Consider the following 17,380-nt stretch of genomic DNA (forward strand, 5'->3'; position numbering starts at 1 on the left):
GTTATAAATGATTCCTAGACAGAATGTTTTAAATTCTGATTTTATTGTGAAAATGAATTTTTGTCAACCCGGAGTCAAACAAGAAGTTGTTTCACTGATATGTGATCAGTGACGGAGTGATCAGATGAATCCTCGTCGGATGTCTGAAGGTCGCCCTCCCGTTGGTCGGACTCTGTGGAAGTCGTGGCGAGGTCGTCTGTGCGGGTCTGTGAGCGGGCCTATGGGGTCGTAGCGGGGGCGGGGGAGTAGGCCGTGGGGCAGGTTTGGTCGCTGATCGTATTCCCCACCGATGATGCCCGGCACCGGGGGGAAGTGAGGGTAGGGGATGGGGTGGAAGATGTTTCCTGGATGGAAAGGCAGGAAGGGGCGGGGGCGGGGCAGGGCAGCGTTTTGAAGTTCAGAGCGAAACTTGTACGACTTTTTGTAGCGCTGGAAAACAAATAAAAACAAATTAAATTATTTAAACAAAAAATGCCAAAAAAACAACAACAAATCACATTAAAGCTTAAATTCTGCGAGCTATCATCAATCTGCCCCACATTAGTCTAATTTATTATTACCTTAAAATATTCATATTAAAAACGACACATTAGGAGGTTTTTAAAGAATTTACAGTTCTTTAGTTATTTACTTTGATAAAGTGTGTTTCTCACCTCTTTCCAGTCTGTGTCTCTGGATCTGCCTGAGCCTGAATCTGAAAAACGGCAAACACAATCAGTCACTTTAATTATAATGATTTTGTTAAAAAACTGGACCTGAGGAAAAAAATGCAATCACAATAAATCAATCAATAAACCTTTATTTAATGGACTCATTTCACAACAAATCTGTGTAAATTTAGAAAATATTTTGATACTTTTTAGTTTATTTATTTCTAAAAATATCTTAAACAAGGTGGACATTCAGGTGTTTCCCCCACAATTTCTGCTTATTTGTGGAGAAAATAATGACTGATTTGTTTTTACATTTTTTTAAATGTTATTTTCTTTTTTAATGCTGTCATTTAAATTCTCTTATTCAGATTCTAATATTTACAGTACAGTAAGCTGTTTAAAACTTCACTGAAAATTATTTAATTAATAAGTAAATTAAGACATTATAATAGGTTTTAATAAGTTAAGGGTGTTTTAAGGGTGAAAAATAGAAAAAAAATCAAGAACATCTAAAAAGCACATGAAAAAGAACATTTAAACGGTGTCAGTGGAACATTTGACCCATAGTTAGAGAAATTTGCAGAAATAATTTTAAAAATAAATGAAATAGTTTTAGGGACTCTTTTTCCACCTGCGAAGTCGCGGCGGTACAGGTATCTCCACAGCGACGAGTCTGCTGTGGCGACGTTGAAGTGCCGGCTTACCGCCGACAGTCTGACCACAGAGCGAACGTCGAGCAGGCGGAGGACTCGGAGGAGCAGCTCTGGAGGAAGAGCAGGCAGACCGAACGCCACGGGGAGAGCCATCGCTGAAACACATCAGACTGTCAGTACCAGACATTAGCATGTTAGCACGTTAGCATCTGCTTACAGAGAAACATCATCAATGAAAACTTGACTGAAGCTCATATGAGTCAAACAAGCTGTTCCTCTAAAGCAGCTTCCCAAATGTTTCGGGACAGATTTTACTAGAATTCTTCAGGATATTAACATGAAATAGTTTATTACAAATCAAATGAGTTTGTGTGAAAAGAAAAACTAGAAAAGGAAACTCTGTATGAACTCAAGTCTGAAAGTAAAAAACGAATTTAAGATGGCAAAATAATCTGTAATCCTTTTTTTTTTTAAACTCATGGCTTCATAGGTTGGGATGAAACCTTTCATGGGCACTCATATAAGTTCTTTATCCAACACTTTTTTACTACAAATAAAAGTTATTTGTTCTTTGGTATCAAAGATGATGTAGTTGATAAAATGGGATTTCAATCAAAATATGTTTTGATCATAAGAAACGTAAAATTGAGTGTCATCTACATGTAACTTTTAAAGCTGCTAATCTTCTCAGTTCGAAGCACATAGAAGTCAAACACCAGAGGACCTAAACTGGATCCCTGGGGAACACCGTAGGTGTTAAAATACAGAATAAATTAGACTTTTAGAGGCACTTACTGATAATTTATGGTGAAGTTATTTAATAATGTAATCCCCTTAAATAATGCAAGTTAACAGTTTAAGAGACGCTTTAATTACATGTCAAAATGTCTTAAAATTTTTAATAAAGCTGCAAATTCAAGGAGTAATCTTTTAATTTTATATAAATTTAAATAACTTTCATTAAGATTTTGATTGGTTAATATAATTCTCTTTGTTTCAGTATGTTTCAGTATGTCTCAGTATGTCTCAGTATGTTTTTTATGAGTGGGATTTTGAGTTTTACATTTTAATTTTAATGAAATTGAACATCGATTTAAATAAAATCTTTCTTAAACTCACTATAAGCTGTAACATGGCTAATGTTCACAGCAATTTAACTTCTCTGATTAAAGCTGATGAACTGGATGATGTCAGGACCAACATGTTGTGACTCATCTGAGAGGGGGCGTTACCTTCTCTGGCGGTGGCGATCAGTGGGTACGCCAGCTGGTCTTTGAAGAGTCGGGACAGTTTGCTGAGGTCTTTAAATGCTGATGCTGCACTTCCTCCTGAACAACATCAGACACAGAAGATTAATCAAAGACGCTCCCGTGCTGGTGGCGTTATGCCAACCAATCACAGCTTTACCTGGCCACTCGTTGGTCACGTAGCTGGATGCATTCAGACACAGTTTGCGGACAGTGTCGACCGTTTCTGTAACCTTCAGAGTCGCTGCATGAAGAAGAAACAGGTCAGAAACACAGTGGGAGTTGGACATTAAAAGGTCAAAGGTCAAATAAAAATAAATTCAGCCCATTTAAAGAGGACTCACTGTTGATGACGAGCATTGGGCCCATGCACACAGCCACCACCGAGGCCAGGCTGCTCTCACAGAGAGGATGAGTGTACTGCAGCTTGTAGACTCCACCTGCACACCTCCATCCAGCAGGCATCTCACCGGGCTTCAGCTCGGTGCCCTGTGGAGGCGCATACACTTACTCAAAGCGTCTGCCTTCACCTGTTTACTCAGCAGGATGTTAACCTGTCCCCCTCGCCTCACCTGAGCAATGAACCCAGTCTCGAGCATCAGGAGATGTCCGGCCACCATGATGGCATCATTGGGACTTGTGGGCTGGGCCTTGTGGTACAGGAGCTCCAGAGAGAGTGGTGCCTGACCCTCCTCGGCCTCACCGCACAGCATTGGCTCCCAGATGGTGGCTGAAGATTCAGAGTCCAGCATCTCACAGGACGGCTGGGACTCTGAAAGGACTGCAGGACCGGCAGCCCCACTGACACTGCTGCTCGGCTGTTTACCAACAACAAAACTGTGAGCTTGGGCACGTCTACGCCCCATCGTCAGGTCTGATGAGCGACGCGGCACAGGCTAAAATAATCTGCTGTTGTTTCTTTGTTATAATAACTTAAAATATAAAACAGACATGAACAACATCAAAAACAACAACCTGCCATATACAGGTCAAGGCTGATCTCCTTTAATGTTACAGCTGACCACAAACATCAAAACACAGTCAGATCCATAAGTACGTGAACAATGATGCCTCTGCTGACCAGCCTTTGAAAATGCAAAACTGTAATTGGCTGAAATTCCTGAACTTTTAATGCAACACTTTGTTGCCTTCTCGAGTTAAAGCTCAAAGTCTTATTGTTTGATATGAAATAATCTGTGATGACCCACAGCCTTTGTAGCTAAGCTACAAAGGCTCTGTCAGTTTTCAAATACTTGTGGTGACAACTGTAAAAGACAAACAGCAAGGGGCCTGGATGGGAACCTTGTGGAACACCGTACGATTATAAATCAGTGTTTGTCTTCCTTTTGAGAATGATAGGGAATTTTAAAATACCATCAAACCATTACACAGATTTAACGCTCACTATGCTCTTCCAGTGAGTTTGTTTTTATTTTTTGGCACCAGTAACACTGGAGATCATCTCCTGCAATGGGTAAAGCTCGTCTTTTTAAACCTTTGCAGAACTTTGTTTTTCTCTCCAGCTGTTCATGAGACGCACATCTGTAAGGATTTAAAAGCGCCCCAAGCACCAAATATCTAAACGCTTCTCAGGCTGACTGAGACTTCGCTATTTAAAAATGTGTCTGGTGATGTGAAGCTGAGGATGTGTCTGAAAATGCCCCGTTAGATTCCTGCAGCTTTCCAGATGTGAAGATTTCTACTGCTGTGAGAGAGCTGGTGCTTCCACGATGAAGGCTGGCACGCCCATGACTTTTAACTGTTCTTTAATCCAAAGTTCCCTGAAAGCTTGTAAGTATCAGGTGAGAAAGCTTTTGAACCCGTGAGTTCGTCCAGCCCCAAACGAAACAGCTCAGGTTTCAGAGGCACAGCTGGTTCACCTAAACACTTTCAGTCTGATGCTGCTGATGCAAACTGAGATGAGTCAGAGTGTCATCACTGTTGGATGATGTGAAATTAAGTGTGTCACCGTGTGGATCCACAGAAGAGAAGCTGTGAGGGGGGTGTGGCCCTTTAAACCAGCTTTAACCCTTGCTGTGTGCTCTGTGGTGTGTCTGTATTCGCAAATTATTTTATGTTATAATTCAGCTCATAAAAACACGAGAAAGTGAAACAGAAACTGCACTGAAGCCAGAAGTATGTGGATGATTTCTGAGTCTGTTTTTGATCTCTGGCCGAGGCAGTCTACAGTCTGTGTAGACTGGCCTCCCACACATGGACTGGAAACAGGCTCAATATGTCTCACACACCTATCCAGCCCACCTGAACAACCTGCTGGAGGTGAACATCATACCTGAGTGGAGGCCATGATGGGGGTCTGCTGGCTTTGCCTCTGGTTTGCAGAGCTCTTGGCTGCCGTGTAGGTGGAGCTTGTAGACGAGGCTGAGCTGGTTGAAGCGGTGGCAGCTGTGGCTTCAGACTGAGGCAGATGGACACAGATCAAATCTCCGGACACGATGCCGCAGGACGCCAAAGTCTGAGCAGTGTCCGTGAGCAGCTTGGAGCCGTTCAGAGACAAACCAAACTCTGTGTCTGAACTGAAGCACAAGTAGGGAGTCAAATAACTGAAACTCAGATTACAGAATTAGACGTGTGCAGCACCGACCTGAGTCCATGTGAGGACAACAACATCTCCTGGATGTGATCTCTGAGCTCTTTCAAACTGGGATCTTCTCCAAGTAACTCCACCCGGCTGGTCTGCCTGTTGATCCGAACTCGCAGCTTCATGATTCTTCTCACACACACAGACACAGGAAGAGAACTCACACTAAGTAATGCACAGACTGCAGACGGCCATGATGCTCTTAACAGAACTGTATTCACATGTTTGGATTTTATATCGCTCAGTCTGATTTTTCATATAATTTTATTTCTATGTTGCATTTAATATTTTATTTATATGCAACTTTGTTTTATTCCTTTATTATTATTATTATTATTATTATATATTTTCTTTATTTTAATCATCTTTCTATTAATGTTTAATTGTTTCATTTCTAATTTTTACTTTAAAATAATTATTATTTTTGTATGTAATTGTATTCATTTCTTTAGTATGTATTAATCTATTTCATTTTTTGTTATCAGGTTCTTATTTTTCGTTTCTTATTTTATTTTTGTTTCTCATAAAAATATGTTGTCAAATTTCACTAAAAACGGATAAAAAGTGAATGGAGTCTGGTGAAAAGATTCCAGCTGCTAAATCGGATCATCGGTGAACAGTGACGTAATATCTAATGAACTTTAACTAACATTAATTTAATCTGTGCACATATTTTAAAAAAGTATCACGTGATTTTTACTGTGCACAAAGTGACTCTGATTCAAATCCAAACCTCACAGTAAACGTTAGCTTACTAAGTACGAAACCTCATTACAAATGTGCCAAATTTAAATTTTGATGACTCACTAATGACGTTTTGAAGTTTCTTAGCAGCTTTAGCTCCGCTTTACCGTTAAAACGTCACCTTTAGAGGATTTTCGTTCATTTTGCGCTGATTTCAGAGCGTCGTTGGTTCTCTGTGAGGTAGAAGAATATGTAAAGAGCTGCGTGAAAACAAACGTTTCGTTTTCGTTTCCGCAGTCTAAACGTTAGCTAACGTTTCACTGACGCTGCTGCTGCTTAGCGCGGGTTAGTGTTAACTAACCGGACTAACTAACTAACCGGGTTAAGGAGCGTTTGTAGTCCTGAAAGCTGGAAGTCAAACAGAAGAACACTCACACCATGAACTACCGGGAAGACATCCACGACTCGTCAAGTGCTTCTCTGTAAACACACAAACCTGCAGCGCCCCAAAACACGCACACACCGCTTCCGGGATGGATTTTCACAATACAACACGTCGAGGGCACTCAAATCAAAAGTTTATAAATCAAAGTTTTTAAAAAAATATCTTAATAATTCTGTTAGAATAAATGTATTATGCCGTAAAAAGGCCCAACTTTTCAAAATAACAACTTTTATTAAATTAGATGCATGTATTTAAATTTTTTATTTATATGTACGCATGCATTATGTTGCTTTGTGTAGATTCTGCTTTTGTTTTGAAGGCTTGTCACCAAACTTCCTGAATCATTATCCAAAATAAACTTTCGTAAAACTACAAATACGGCAACCGGGCTGCATAAAATCCTGAGTTTTATCCAGAACATGTCGATTGGTATGAATAAATCTGCAGGGGAGATAAAATTAATCATCTTTATATACTGTTTAAATAACGGCATTTTATGTTCCCCAAAAGGTTGATTCTCTTCAGAATCTGGACGTAGCGTTTTCAGTGGGAGAAACGTTTCATCACTCATCCAAGTGACTTCTTCAGTCTCAGCTGACAGCAGGTTTCCCCAACATTATAAACAGTACATTTGCACAATGACTGAAACTAGCCCACTGAATGAACGGTGGGCTGTGAGGTCAGTTCCTTGATCATTAATATGCAAATTCTCATTATCATTGATCAACAACCACTGATAGAAGCCCGTTGATCAAAGCCTATTGATCATTGACCATGAGTACCATTCACAGAGAGTTGGGAAATGTCTGCAATCACAGCATTGTAAGATAGTGAAAGATGTACCCTTAGACCCCTCCTCGATTCAGAGATGGTCTTTCCCTTTTCACATAAATGGCCTCCTTGACTCCCCACTCAAACCAGCGTTTCTCCCTATCCAGGATGCATACATCCTCATCATTGAAAGAGTGTCCACTAGCCTGTAGGTGTGAAGATACTACCTAGTCCTGGCCTGACTAGTTAGCTCTTCTGTGTTGTGCCATCTGCTTCGCCAGAGGTTGTTTAGCTTCCCGGATATATAAATCATGGCAATCCTCCTTAACAGCGTACACTATGTTACTCTGTTTGAGTCAGGGGACCCGATCCTTGTGGTGGACCAATTTTTTGCCACAGTGTGTTTTGGTGTTTAAAAGCTACAGAGACGCGTTGTTTAGCAAAAATGTGTCTCAACTGTTCCGATACTCCTGACACTAATTTTGTGTTGGGGGTCTTATGTTTTTATTAACAGTTGTATTAATAGTTTATTTATTACTGTATTAAATTCCAAACTAACTGTGTGACATTGACAAAGATCAGTGGATCAGTGTTTGTTGGTCCACCTTTGGGCTGTGTCTATGCACTATGAGGGTAACAGTGAGGATGAAATCTCTGAATGCATTAAACACATTTTCTACTGAAAGTAGAAGAAAAACTAGATGATGGTTTAAGTTGAAGATTTCCGCTTCTTATTTCTGTCTATTATATCTGTTGAGATCATTTAATGAATTCACAGATCAGTGCTGCTCTCTCTCTTTTTGCTAATATAAGTCAGTGGATCTCAGCAGTGTCTGTCTCTGTCATTTATCTCCATAGTAACCATCTCAGTATTTATTATATAATATTTATTTAATGACGCTTTGGATCTCCATGTTTCAGTGAATGACTGTCTATATCAATCTTCATGATCCACAGCAGAAATAAAGATGATTGTTTTCTTTTATACATTCAAACGTGTGCAGTTGCAATAACTACAACTATTAAAAACACAAATTCAGTGATTAAAAAGCCAAGAAGCTGGATGTAATTCAGCCAAAGGCTCTATGTACACAGCAAATCCAGCATGTCCAAATTAACACTGTCAGATTTGATTTCAACACTTTTAAAGTGTCTATATGGGTCCACACCAGAGAGTGTTAATTTAACTCTTTTTGGAGAGTTGGTATGTTAACTCTGATTTAGTGTTAAACACCAAATCTCTCTGGAGTTGATAATTTAACACTTGGTGTTAAGAGTTTATATATTAACTCTCAAAGAGTATTTTAGTTTAACTACGTAAGAGTTATCTTCTAATTAATTCTAAAAAACGGGAATTTTACTGTTCTGAACTTCTAGAAATTTCTTTTGGAAATAAACATTTACTAAAAAGACGCAATGGTTTTTGAAAAACATTTATTCTGAACTGTGCACCACAATTTCAAAACATTTTCTGAAAGATGTAACAGTGTACATGTTCTCACTTTCATTAGAATTTCGTTTATCAAAAGGTCTGACATAGGTGAGCTGGTAAATGCAAATAACAGCATTCTCATCACTTATTTCAATAAATACAAAATACAATATGCATGTCCTTCATTCATCACTTTGTGGAACTTCAACGCACTTCTGCTCTCCCCCATATTCCATCTTCACAAGCATATCCTATGTGGAGATTGAAAACAAAATTAGTTGACACTAATTAATGGCACAAATCAATTGCAGCACAGTAAAAAAAAAAAAAAGGAATCCTTTGAGCCATTACTTGTGTAAAGTATTTTCCCAAAAGACAAGGACACAGGCAACAGGTAATACTGAACTAAATGTAAAACCTCAACCTTTTTCATTTTTACCTAAACCGTGTGCACAAAACTCTGGAGGGATCTAAGTGCTAACATAGAACTCAGTCGGGACTCGGGACATCTGCTACTGCTGTTTGCTCGTTTTTTATGGGAGATCGTTTTCAGGCTTCAAGTAGCACCATTATATCAACATTTCACATTCTAGACATTGTTTTAAGTGTATTTGACCAAGAAATTTGACTGAAAATTCACATGCAAGCTTTTTTTCAAGGCTGTGGTATTTGCCCGCAAACAATACCTTTCAGCTAGCTAAAACAGAATATTATGCTATCACCGAGCAACATGGCTAATGCCTTTCACACAGCTTTGTCTCAACTCCAAAGAGCCACAGAAGTAAAAGCTAATAACAATAATTGAAACAATCTTTGAAAACATGACTTACCAAGCATGGCAAACAACTCAAATATGTAGAGCAAAATGTTCTGAAACGGCTTCACTTCAGCTTCGATTGGAGCCGTGCTGGGGGCGGAGTCTGTGAATTTACTCTATTGGTGTCATAGCCCCTGTAGGAGTTCAGAGTTAAGAGGTCAAGAGTTAATGTTTCCATTGTAACACCTCCAGATTTGAAATAGAAACACTCATTTTTAACACTCGATTTTAACTACTATTATTTTACACCTCAGAGTTACATTAAAAGAATGTGACTCTACTTAGAGTAAAATTAACTCTAAGACTACTAACACCAAAACATTTAACACTTTTGAATTTGCTGTGTAGAGCACCTTATTCCACAACAGTATTGCCATGACAAGAAAAAGAAATCAGAAAAGAAAAAAGAAAAATTAGTTAAAGAGCAGACTGAACACACAGTTCAGGAGGACAGGGCCGTGTCTTATTTGCAGCGTGGGCCATAATCATAAATACATCATCGATGAACGACAGCAAAGGTTGTCGGAAATGACTGAAAGGGAAGGGTTTAGTTTATGATTCACAATACAGCAAGGACACGTGTGGGTGTGGGAGCACTGTCACGGGCAGGAACTCCTCACAGAGGGCAGGAAGTGTTTCCATCACAGAAATTGAACCCGCAGAGCAGGAGGAGCAGAGAGATTCTGGAGCACGTCCACACACTGCTGGTTCTACTGAGGATAATACCGCATAGATAATAACTGTGGAACACTGAACAGTAGGTGGCAGTAATGCGCGTGCAGACTGTCAAGCGTAGAAGAAGAAGAAGCCGAAGAAGAATCTTCTTCTTCTAATCTTACATTAGACAGCCAGTGAAACGCGGCGTTAAAGAGTGAGATTAGCCGTTTTCGGTGGTTTGTGGAGTCATGAGTCGCAGTTACAATGATGAGCTGCAGTTTCTGGATAAAATCACCTCCACCTCCTGGAGAATCAAAAAGGGCTTCGTCCCCAACATGCAGGTACGAGCTAACGGATAACAGCTCACAGCTAGCTGCTAACGTGGCTGCCGGGCTGACAGTTGCAGGTGACTTGATTAAACACAGGTGTCCACGGTATGAGAGGAGAACATCAGAGACAGTAGAACACAGGAGCTGACGGAACCCCCGAGAAATGCCGAATAAGCACGAGGCTAAAAATTATTCTGAATAGCAGCACAGACTTAAAAACGCTTAAAATGATTTACGAAAGTTTTAAGTTTATCTGTTCTGCTCCACCCGCGGGTGGACGCTGGGAGGAGGTGACTCTCTGCTCCATTTTAGTTTATTTTCAGTTGGTTTCATTGTCTGACAGAAGAAAGATTGAGAATAATCATTTAAGTGATGCAGTGACGCTCCTTAAAAGCTTTTATTTCCTCTGCTGTCACCTCTTGACTCCTCCTCCTTTTCCTCCTTAGGTGGAAGGAGTTTTCTACGTGAACGAGTCTCTGGAGAAGCTGATGTTCGAGGAGCTTCGTAATGCCTGCCGAGGAGGAGGTCAGTGACCTTTGAACCCCTCTGAGAGCCCCCTCTACCTGACCTCCACACTCCTCATTTCTCTCTGTTCCTCCTCCTCAGGTGTGGGCGGGTTCCTTCCAGCCATGAAGCAGATTGGGAATGTGGCGGCGCTGCCGGGCATTGTGAACGTGAGTGTTGCCGTTCTGTATGTGTCCACAGTAAATGTTTTGCTTCATACTCAGGGTGTCTCTGATTGGTCAGCAGAAATCCATCGGCCTGCCAGATGTCCACTCTGGGTACGGATTTGCTATCGGGAACATGGCGGCCTTTGACATGGACAACCCCAATTCCGTGGTGTCTCCAGGTAGGAAGTACTATGATAAAACATAAGCAGGGTCCTCTAAAACCTGATGAAAAATGGAGTTTGGTGGGAAGCTGTGTGCAGGAAGTAAAAAAATCTTCCAACCTGTGGATTTCCCTGCTGTGGTCACCCGTCATGAAACTTACTCTGTGACCCACCCTGTTAAAACAGTACTTCCCATGTGCCCTCCAGGTGGCGTGGGCTTCGACATAAACTGCGGTGTCCGCCTGCTGAGGACAAACCTGGACGAGGGCGATGTCCAGCCGGTGAAGGAGCAGCTCGCTCAGTCACTGTTCGACCACATCCCTGTGGGAGTCGGCTCCAAAGGCGTCATCCCGATGGGCGCCAAGTAAGTAGAACAGAACAGACCTGCCTCTCCTCACCTGTGTGTCACCTGACTAACGCACGTGTCACCAGGGACCTGGAGGAGGCGCTGGAAATGGGCATGGACTGGTCTCTAAGGGAGGGCTACGCCTGGGCCGAGGATAAGGAGCACTGCGAAGAGTACGGGCGCATGCTGCAGGCCGACCCCAACAAGGTGTCCTCCAAGGCCAAGAAGAGAGGCCTGCCGCAGGTAGCCCTGCACCTCACACCTGTGTTCACACCTGCAACCCTCTGCTGGTGTCTAAAGCTGTGTGTGTGTCTTGCAGCTCGGCACTCTGGGAGCAGGAAACCACTATGCTGAGATCCAGGTGGTGGATGAGATCTACAACGATTACGCCGCCAAGAAGATGGGCATTGACCACAAAGGCCAGGTGTGTGTGATGATCCACAGCGGCAGCCGAGGCCTCGGGCATCAGGTTGCCACAGGTACGAGTGCCGCCGAATATCGCAAACCTTCACTTCTGCCTTTTAAATTATCAACAAAAACACCTGGTGATATTTACAGATGCTCTGGTTGCCATGGAGAAGGCGATGAAGCGTGACAAAATCACGGTGAACGATCGACAGCTGGCGTGCGCTCAAATCAACTCTCCTGAGGGGCAGGATTACCTGAAAGGCATGGCAGCCGCAGGGAACTACGCCTGGGTCAACCGCTCCTCCATGACCTTCCTTACCAGACAGGTACGCTCACCTGAGCCGCTCTCGGGTCATAAACGCACCGCTGCACCCGCCCTAACAAGAGAAGTGACCTCACATGGTGTTTAAAGCGCAGCTCTTGTCATGAAGAAGTTCCATGATCAGGAGGATGAACCCACTCTGTTCCACTCCGAGTCGGAGATTCGACGAATGCACTTAAACGCACCACAAATAATATAAAAAATACAACTGTAAAAATCATTAATGTGATAGAAAATTCAATTTCTGCTTCTGTTCATTTGTTTTTTATTTTCGTTACATTTTTGTAGTAAGTTTTTAAATCTTTTAACTTTTATTTAATTCATAATTTTTGTGTATTTCTTTTGTTTTCATTTTATTTATAGAATATTCTGTAATTTGAACTTCCGCCATCGGATTGCTGTGGAACCTAACAATGTCCCGATTCTGCTATGATCATTATGGGGAGGGGGTTTGGGTGAGCGGAGTCTGTAAAAGCGGTTTTCGTGTCTTTCAGGCCTTCTCCAAAGTGTTCGGTACGACGCCGGATGACCTTGACATGCATGTCATCTACGACGTCTCTCACAACATCGCCAAAGTGGAGGAGCACATTGTGGACGGGAAGCAGAGGACGCTGCTCGTTCACCGCAAAGGATCCACGCGAGCCTTCCCCCCTCACCACCCCCTGATCCCCGTCGACTACCAGGTAAGAGCGCGTCATGTTCGTCTGTTTACTCCCCATCATGATGTGAGTCTTGCCTGAACTCGCTGCCATTTCCAGCTCACAGGTCAGCCGGTGCTCATCGGTGGGACGATGGGGACCTGCAGCTATGTCCTGACGGGGACCGAGCAGGGCATGACGGAGACGTTTGGGACCACCTGTCATGGAGCGGTACGAGTCTGAGCGCCCTTCGCGCTGTCACATGGTCAACCTTGGTTCGTTTCATGTCTTTAAGCAACTTCCTGTCTGTTTCAGGGCCGAGCACTCTCTCGAGCAAAGTCACGCAGGAACCTGGACTTCCAGGACGTCCTGGACAAACTGGCCGACATGGGCATCGCCATCCGGGTGGCGTCGCCCAAACTGGTGATGGAGGAGGTGAGGGGGAGGAGTCAGGGTGGGTTTTTATGCACTTTAAGCTGTTTTCTGTTTGCGTCTGACTATTTTCTTTTTTTTTTCTTTTTTTTTTTTCAAGGCTCCTGAATCATACAAAAACGTGACAGACGTGGTGAACACGTGTCACGAGGCTGGCATCAGCAAGAAGGCGATCAAACTGAGGCCGATCGCTGTCATCAAAGGATGAAGCTGAACCACAGAAATGACTCCTGGGCGAAAGACGATAAACACGACTTTTCTGTTTGGAGAGAATTTACGTTAAAGAAGGATTAAAAAAAAAAAAAGTTCTGTTTTTGTTTGGTTGCCAAGAAAACCAGATCACACTGCAGTGGAGGTCAGAGGTCACCTCTCAGGACTGAAGTGGCCGCTGTAGTTTCCAGTTTCTGCTTCATGAGCTCTCTGAGACACGTCCTCGGAAATGAGCGGCTGCACTTCTTGCAGATCAAAAAACGAGCCACTGCGGCTGAAATTTTTCTCCGCTCAGCATGAAGCGAGTCCCAGAAGAAAAGCTGGATCTGAATCCTTTGAGATAAATGCAGAAATCTGCTTTCATTTCGGTGTGCTCACACTATTGCAATTAAAATCGAATTCATGCCTTAAATGTGCGTAATAACAAAGACTGTCTGAGAAAACGTAAACATGTTTAATTTCTGTTTAGTTTCCAAAAAAGATCGACTTCAATAAAGAACCAAGTGTGCAGTGAGCGGGTTCAGTCTTTGTTTCCCACTGCCGCTGAGAATAGAAACACCTGTGAAGTGTTTGGTCCACGGTGAGAAAAAAGATTTTATAAAATGAAAACAGATGTGCTATGGATGAATGATGTTCTCCTGTTTTAGGACAGAAATGTCAGAGCTGTGAGTTTAGCTTCTTCTCAAGAAGCAAAATTGAAAGAACTCATGAATTTCTCATATATTAATTTTATTCCATCACATCTCACAGTAAGAAAGAAAATCTCAGGATCCACCTCTGGGAACGTTTCCGGACACGATAACCAAATCAAAGCAGTCACATGACCTCTGTAGAGGAGGTATAGTCAAAGTCACTGTCCTAATCCCACATGTAGGCTCAGAGATTTAATCTCATGCTGATCTCACATTACGACTGCAAACAAAAAATTAAAGGAAATTATTTGCGTGGTTCAACAGGGTTAAAATAAAAACGTTATTACAGAACAACTTGAGACTGACTTTACTGAATGATATTTGCAGTTTCCTTCAAACATTTACATAAATTGAAGTTTACAAACTTGTCTAACATATTTAAGTCTTTATGATCATCAAGGACTGAGTTGCTTAACTACAGAAATCAACTTTTTTTATGTGAGCTGTTAATATTAGTAATAACAGAGCCTGGATGTCACAATATTTCCTTTGTGCAGATGATGAAAAGAAATGCAAATCTTTTCAAATTAAAGACCCCAAATAATTCACATGGATGTAGGAGTGAATCTATTAATTTACAAATACTTCACTTTGTCAACAATATTATTAATATACATCTTAGTTGTAAACTTTGCTTAGCTATTGTGGCATGAATATACCTCCATACATCATATAAAATGAAGCCAATTTCTGAACTTTTACTGCATCTTTATCCAGATATATAAATAAAAAAAGGATGAGGTGGCTGATTAGTGAACACTTTTTTTTTTTTAACGGACATTCAAACAGAAGGCTCAAAAATAAAAGTCAACACATTTCACAATCAATAAAATGTATTTATTTGGCAATTTTTCAGTTCTCCTCTGTCTGCTCAGGACCACTTACAGGAAAATATAACCTGAAAATTCAAACATCCATTAAATCCTTTAAATTAAAAAAAACAACAAAAAAACAAAACTGATTCTGCTTTTTTGTGGGTTGACGGAGGTGCAGAGCTGACCTTTAGTGTCGGCGTGAATACTTCTACGGTATAAAAAAGTCACTTCAAGCTGATGGGGCATGAACAACATGTGGAGGTGCACATTTTTCCATAGAGACTACAAGGTGTAGATCCTGGTGTTAGTGTAACAGCTGAGTGTTTGAGCATTCGGCATTTTCAGAAAGGGAGATATTAAACAAGCAATAATTCCAGTCTTTCATTTACAGTCATTAGAAACAGGTGCTCATCAGGTGTAGTTTTACTTTGGACAGAGCTAAGCTAGTCATTTACAGTCTTTATGCTAAGCTAAGCTAAACAGTAAACTCTCAGACTTGGAGTAAAATCCAGCTGAGCATCTCCCTGAAGGAACGTTTTAATTTCTCTACAGACATTCCTTTAAAAGAAAGGTCACCTAAAAAAAACAAACAAAAAAACACAACAACCCCCCCCACCCCCCCCCAAAAAAACCCTGACATTTAATCAATGTTTTTGTATTTCTATAGAAGACAACTTGAGTGCATTTTTGTATCAACGCTGGGACCTTTTTTAAATTTTTAGTGGCGGAATGTGGCTTTCATATGTTGCTAAGAAATTTACAGTCTGCAAATAGAATTGAGAAAATCCAAACCCAAACTGCAATTAGTTTAGTTTAGCACAAAGACTGAAATTAAGGGAACCGAAATTAGAGAAACTGCTAATCAGCGTGTCATCAAAACAGCTACCAGTCAACATAGCTAACATTACAAAGGGTATAAGCAGCCACTGTAATGTTGTTGTTTTTTTTGTTTTGTTGTTTACATCATTTTAGCTTTGACCATCTTTGTGATATACTAACATCATCATGGTTATGTTTAATTTTCATTGTTATTGATTAGGAATAACACATTTGAAGCCTTTTAAAAACAGCCCCCCCCCCCAAAAAAAACCCCCAAAAACAAAACAAAACCCCTTTACCCTATAGATCCTTTTAGCCTAGCTTAACATAATGCGAAAATTGAAATGGGAGGAACCGCAAGCCTAGCATACACTGACAAAAACAAAAAACCCACACATTTAATAACTACTGTAAATAATTTCAATAACATAATGGATTTTTTTGATAAAAATATAGAAATAACAGATCTTTGTTTTAGCAGCAATTAGCATTAGCTTGTTAGCTAAACCAGATAAAACTAAAATCTACCTTTAATTAGGTACCAGGCCTCTTTAGCTATTTATACTAAGCTGGGTTAAAGTTGCGGTAACAACACTCTGGTCAATTTATAAATGGGACATAATGTTCAAAATGCTAATAAAATAATTTCTAACCACAGATATTTGTAGCTAAGCAGGCTAGCTGTTTTCGTGTGCCAAGCTTGGCAGTTTTTATTAACCTAACATCATTGAGTGAGTTCTTTCATATCACCAGAGAACTGAGGTGGATTATATCAGAGCCAGAAACCAATTGCCCTGCGTTAAACCATGTATTTACACCACTAGCACTTTGCTAGGACTATGGAAGCCCATATCTGCCAAAAATAAACTATTTACGATTTTTTTTTTTAAAAAAACTGAAAATATTCACATTTTAGTTCAGGCTCACTATGAATGTGATATTCGTATTTGTCTAATAAAGCAAATGTTTTTCTTTTTATTTCACTGCATTAATATCAGATATTGTTTGAAGAGATAACATCTTTAAATTCACCACAGAGGAGAAAAAAACAACTGTATTACAGTTAACTAAAAAGGTAAACAATGATTTAATGACATTTCATTAAATTTTTGTTGTCATCAAATCTGTTCTGCAGCATTAATTGGCAAACTGTACATCCAATTCAATCCGTGTTAATACGCAGCTGACAACTGTTACTCCTCAAATAAACATTCGCTTTTTGGGTAAATTACGGAGCCTTTTCTTTAAAGAAAAAAAAAAAAAATACTATCGTTGATTAGATTTTTTTTCCTCTGGATTTCTTGAGAGTGTAAGATGTCCCCTTTTAACTGGAACCAACAATTTCAGGCACTTTCTCAGCAGGTTGTCCAAAGGCAAAGTTTCAGGAAAATTACAGCAAATTACGATGAACACACCGACTTATTCAAACATTGGAAATATTTTCAGGGCGTCACAAAATCTGGAGGTGTGAAGAGCATCTGTACAGATTGTTGCTGTTTCAGGACAGTTATAACTGTTTAGCAGCTCCTTCACAGTAAAAGTGTTGCATAATGAATTGTCCTGAATTGTCACTGCA

The 17,380-nt window shown here is 40.6% G+C and overlaps 2 protein-coding genes across 6 annotated transcripts; one reads left to right on the forward strand and one right to left on the reverse strand.

Annotated features, from left to right (window-relative positions):
- Window positions 1-26: 26 nt before the first annotated feature.
- Window positions 27-6,380, reverse strand: fbxo7 (F-box protein 7). 4 transcript variants are annotated; one of them, XM_085138878.1, is made up of 10 exons: window positions 6,275-6,380; window positions 5,159-5,284; window positions 4,847-5,090; window positions 3,126-3,371; window positions 2,898-3,042; window positions 2,714-2,797; window positions 2,539-2,634; window positions 1,285-1,461; window positions 654-694; window positions 27-429 (listed from the first exon to the last, which is right to left on the reverse strand). In XM_085138878.1, the coding sequence occupies exons 1-10, from the start codon at window positions 6,277-6,279 to the stop codon at window positions 121-123; spliced, it is 1,473 nt and encodes a 490-aa protein (XP_084995004.1). In that variant the 5' UTR covers window positions 6,280-6,380; the 3' UTR covers window positions 27-120. The 4 variants fall into 4 exon arrangements, with proteins under 4 accessions (XP_084995004.1, XP_084995005.1, XP_084995007.1 ...); XM_085138879.1 differs by having other exon boundaries at window positions 6,218-6,358; XM_085138881.1 differs by lacking the exon at window positions 6,275-6,380 and adding an exon at window positions 6,007-6,197.
- A 3,709-nt stretch (window positions 6,381-10,089) lies between these two features.
- Window positions 10,090-16,689, forward strand: rtcb (RNA 2',3'-cyclic phosphate and 5'-OH ligase). Of its 2 annotated transcripts, none has more exons than XM_085137955.1 (12): window positions 10,090-10,302; window positions 10,737-10,815; window positions 10,897-10,964; window positions 11,041-11,140; window positions 11,330-11,486; window positions 11,555-11,711; window positions 11,788-11,947; window positions 12,027-12,202; window positions 12,693-12,881; window positions 12,957-13,067; window positions 13,152-13,271; window positions 13,369-16,689. In XM_085137955.1, the coding sequence occupies exons 1-12, from the start codon at window positions 10,210-10,212 to the stop codon at window positions 13,474-13,476; spliced, it is 1,518 nt and encodes a 505-aa protein (XP_084994081.1). In that variant the 5' UTR covers window positions 10,090-10,209; the 3' UTR covers window positions 13,477-16,689. The 2 variants fall into 2 exon arrangements, with proteins under 2 accessions (XP_084994081.1, XP_084994082.1); XM_085137956.1 differs by lacking the exon at window positions 10,090-10,302 and adding an exon at window positions 10,330-10,580.
- Window positions 16,690-17,380: the final 691 nt, after the last annotated feature.

Source organism: Neolamprologus multifasciatus, chromosome 17 (genome assembly GCF_963576455.1).
Source record: "Neolamprologus multifasciatus chromosome 17, fNeoMul1.2, whole genome shotgun sequence".
Classification (NCBI taxonomy): domain Eukaryota; kingdom Metazoa; phylum Chordata; class Actinopteri; order Cichliformes; family Cichlidae; genus Neolamprologus; species Neolamprologus multifasciatus.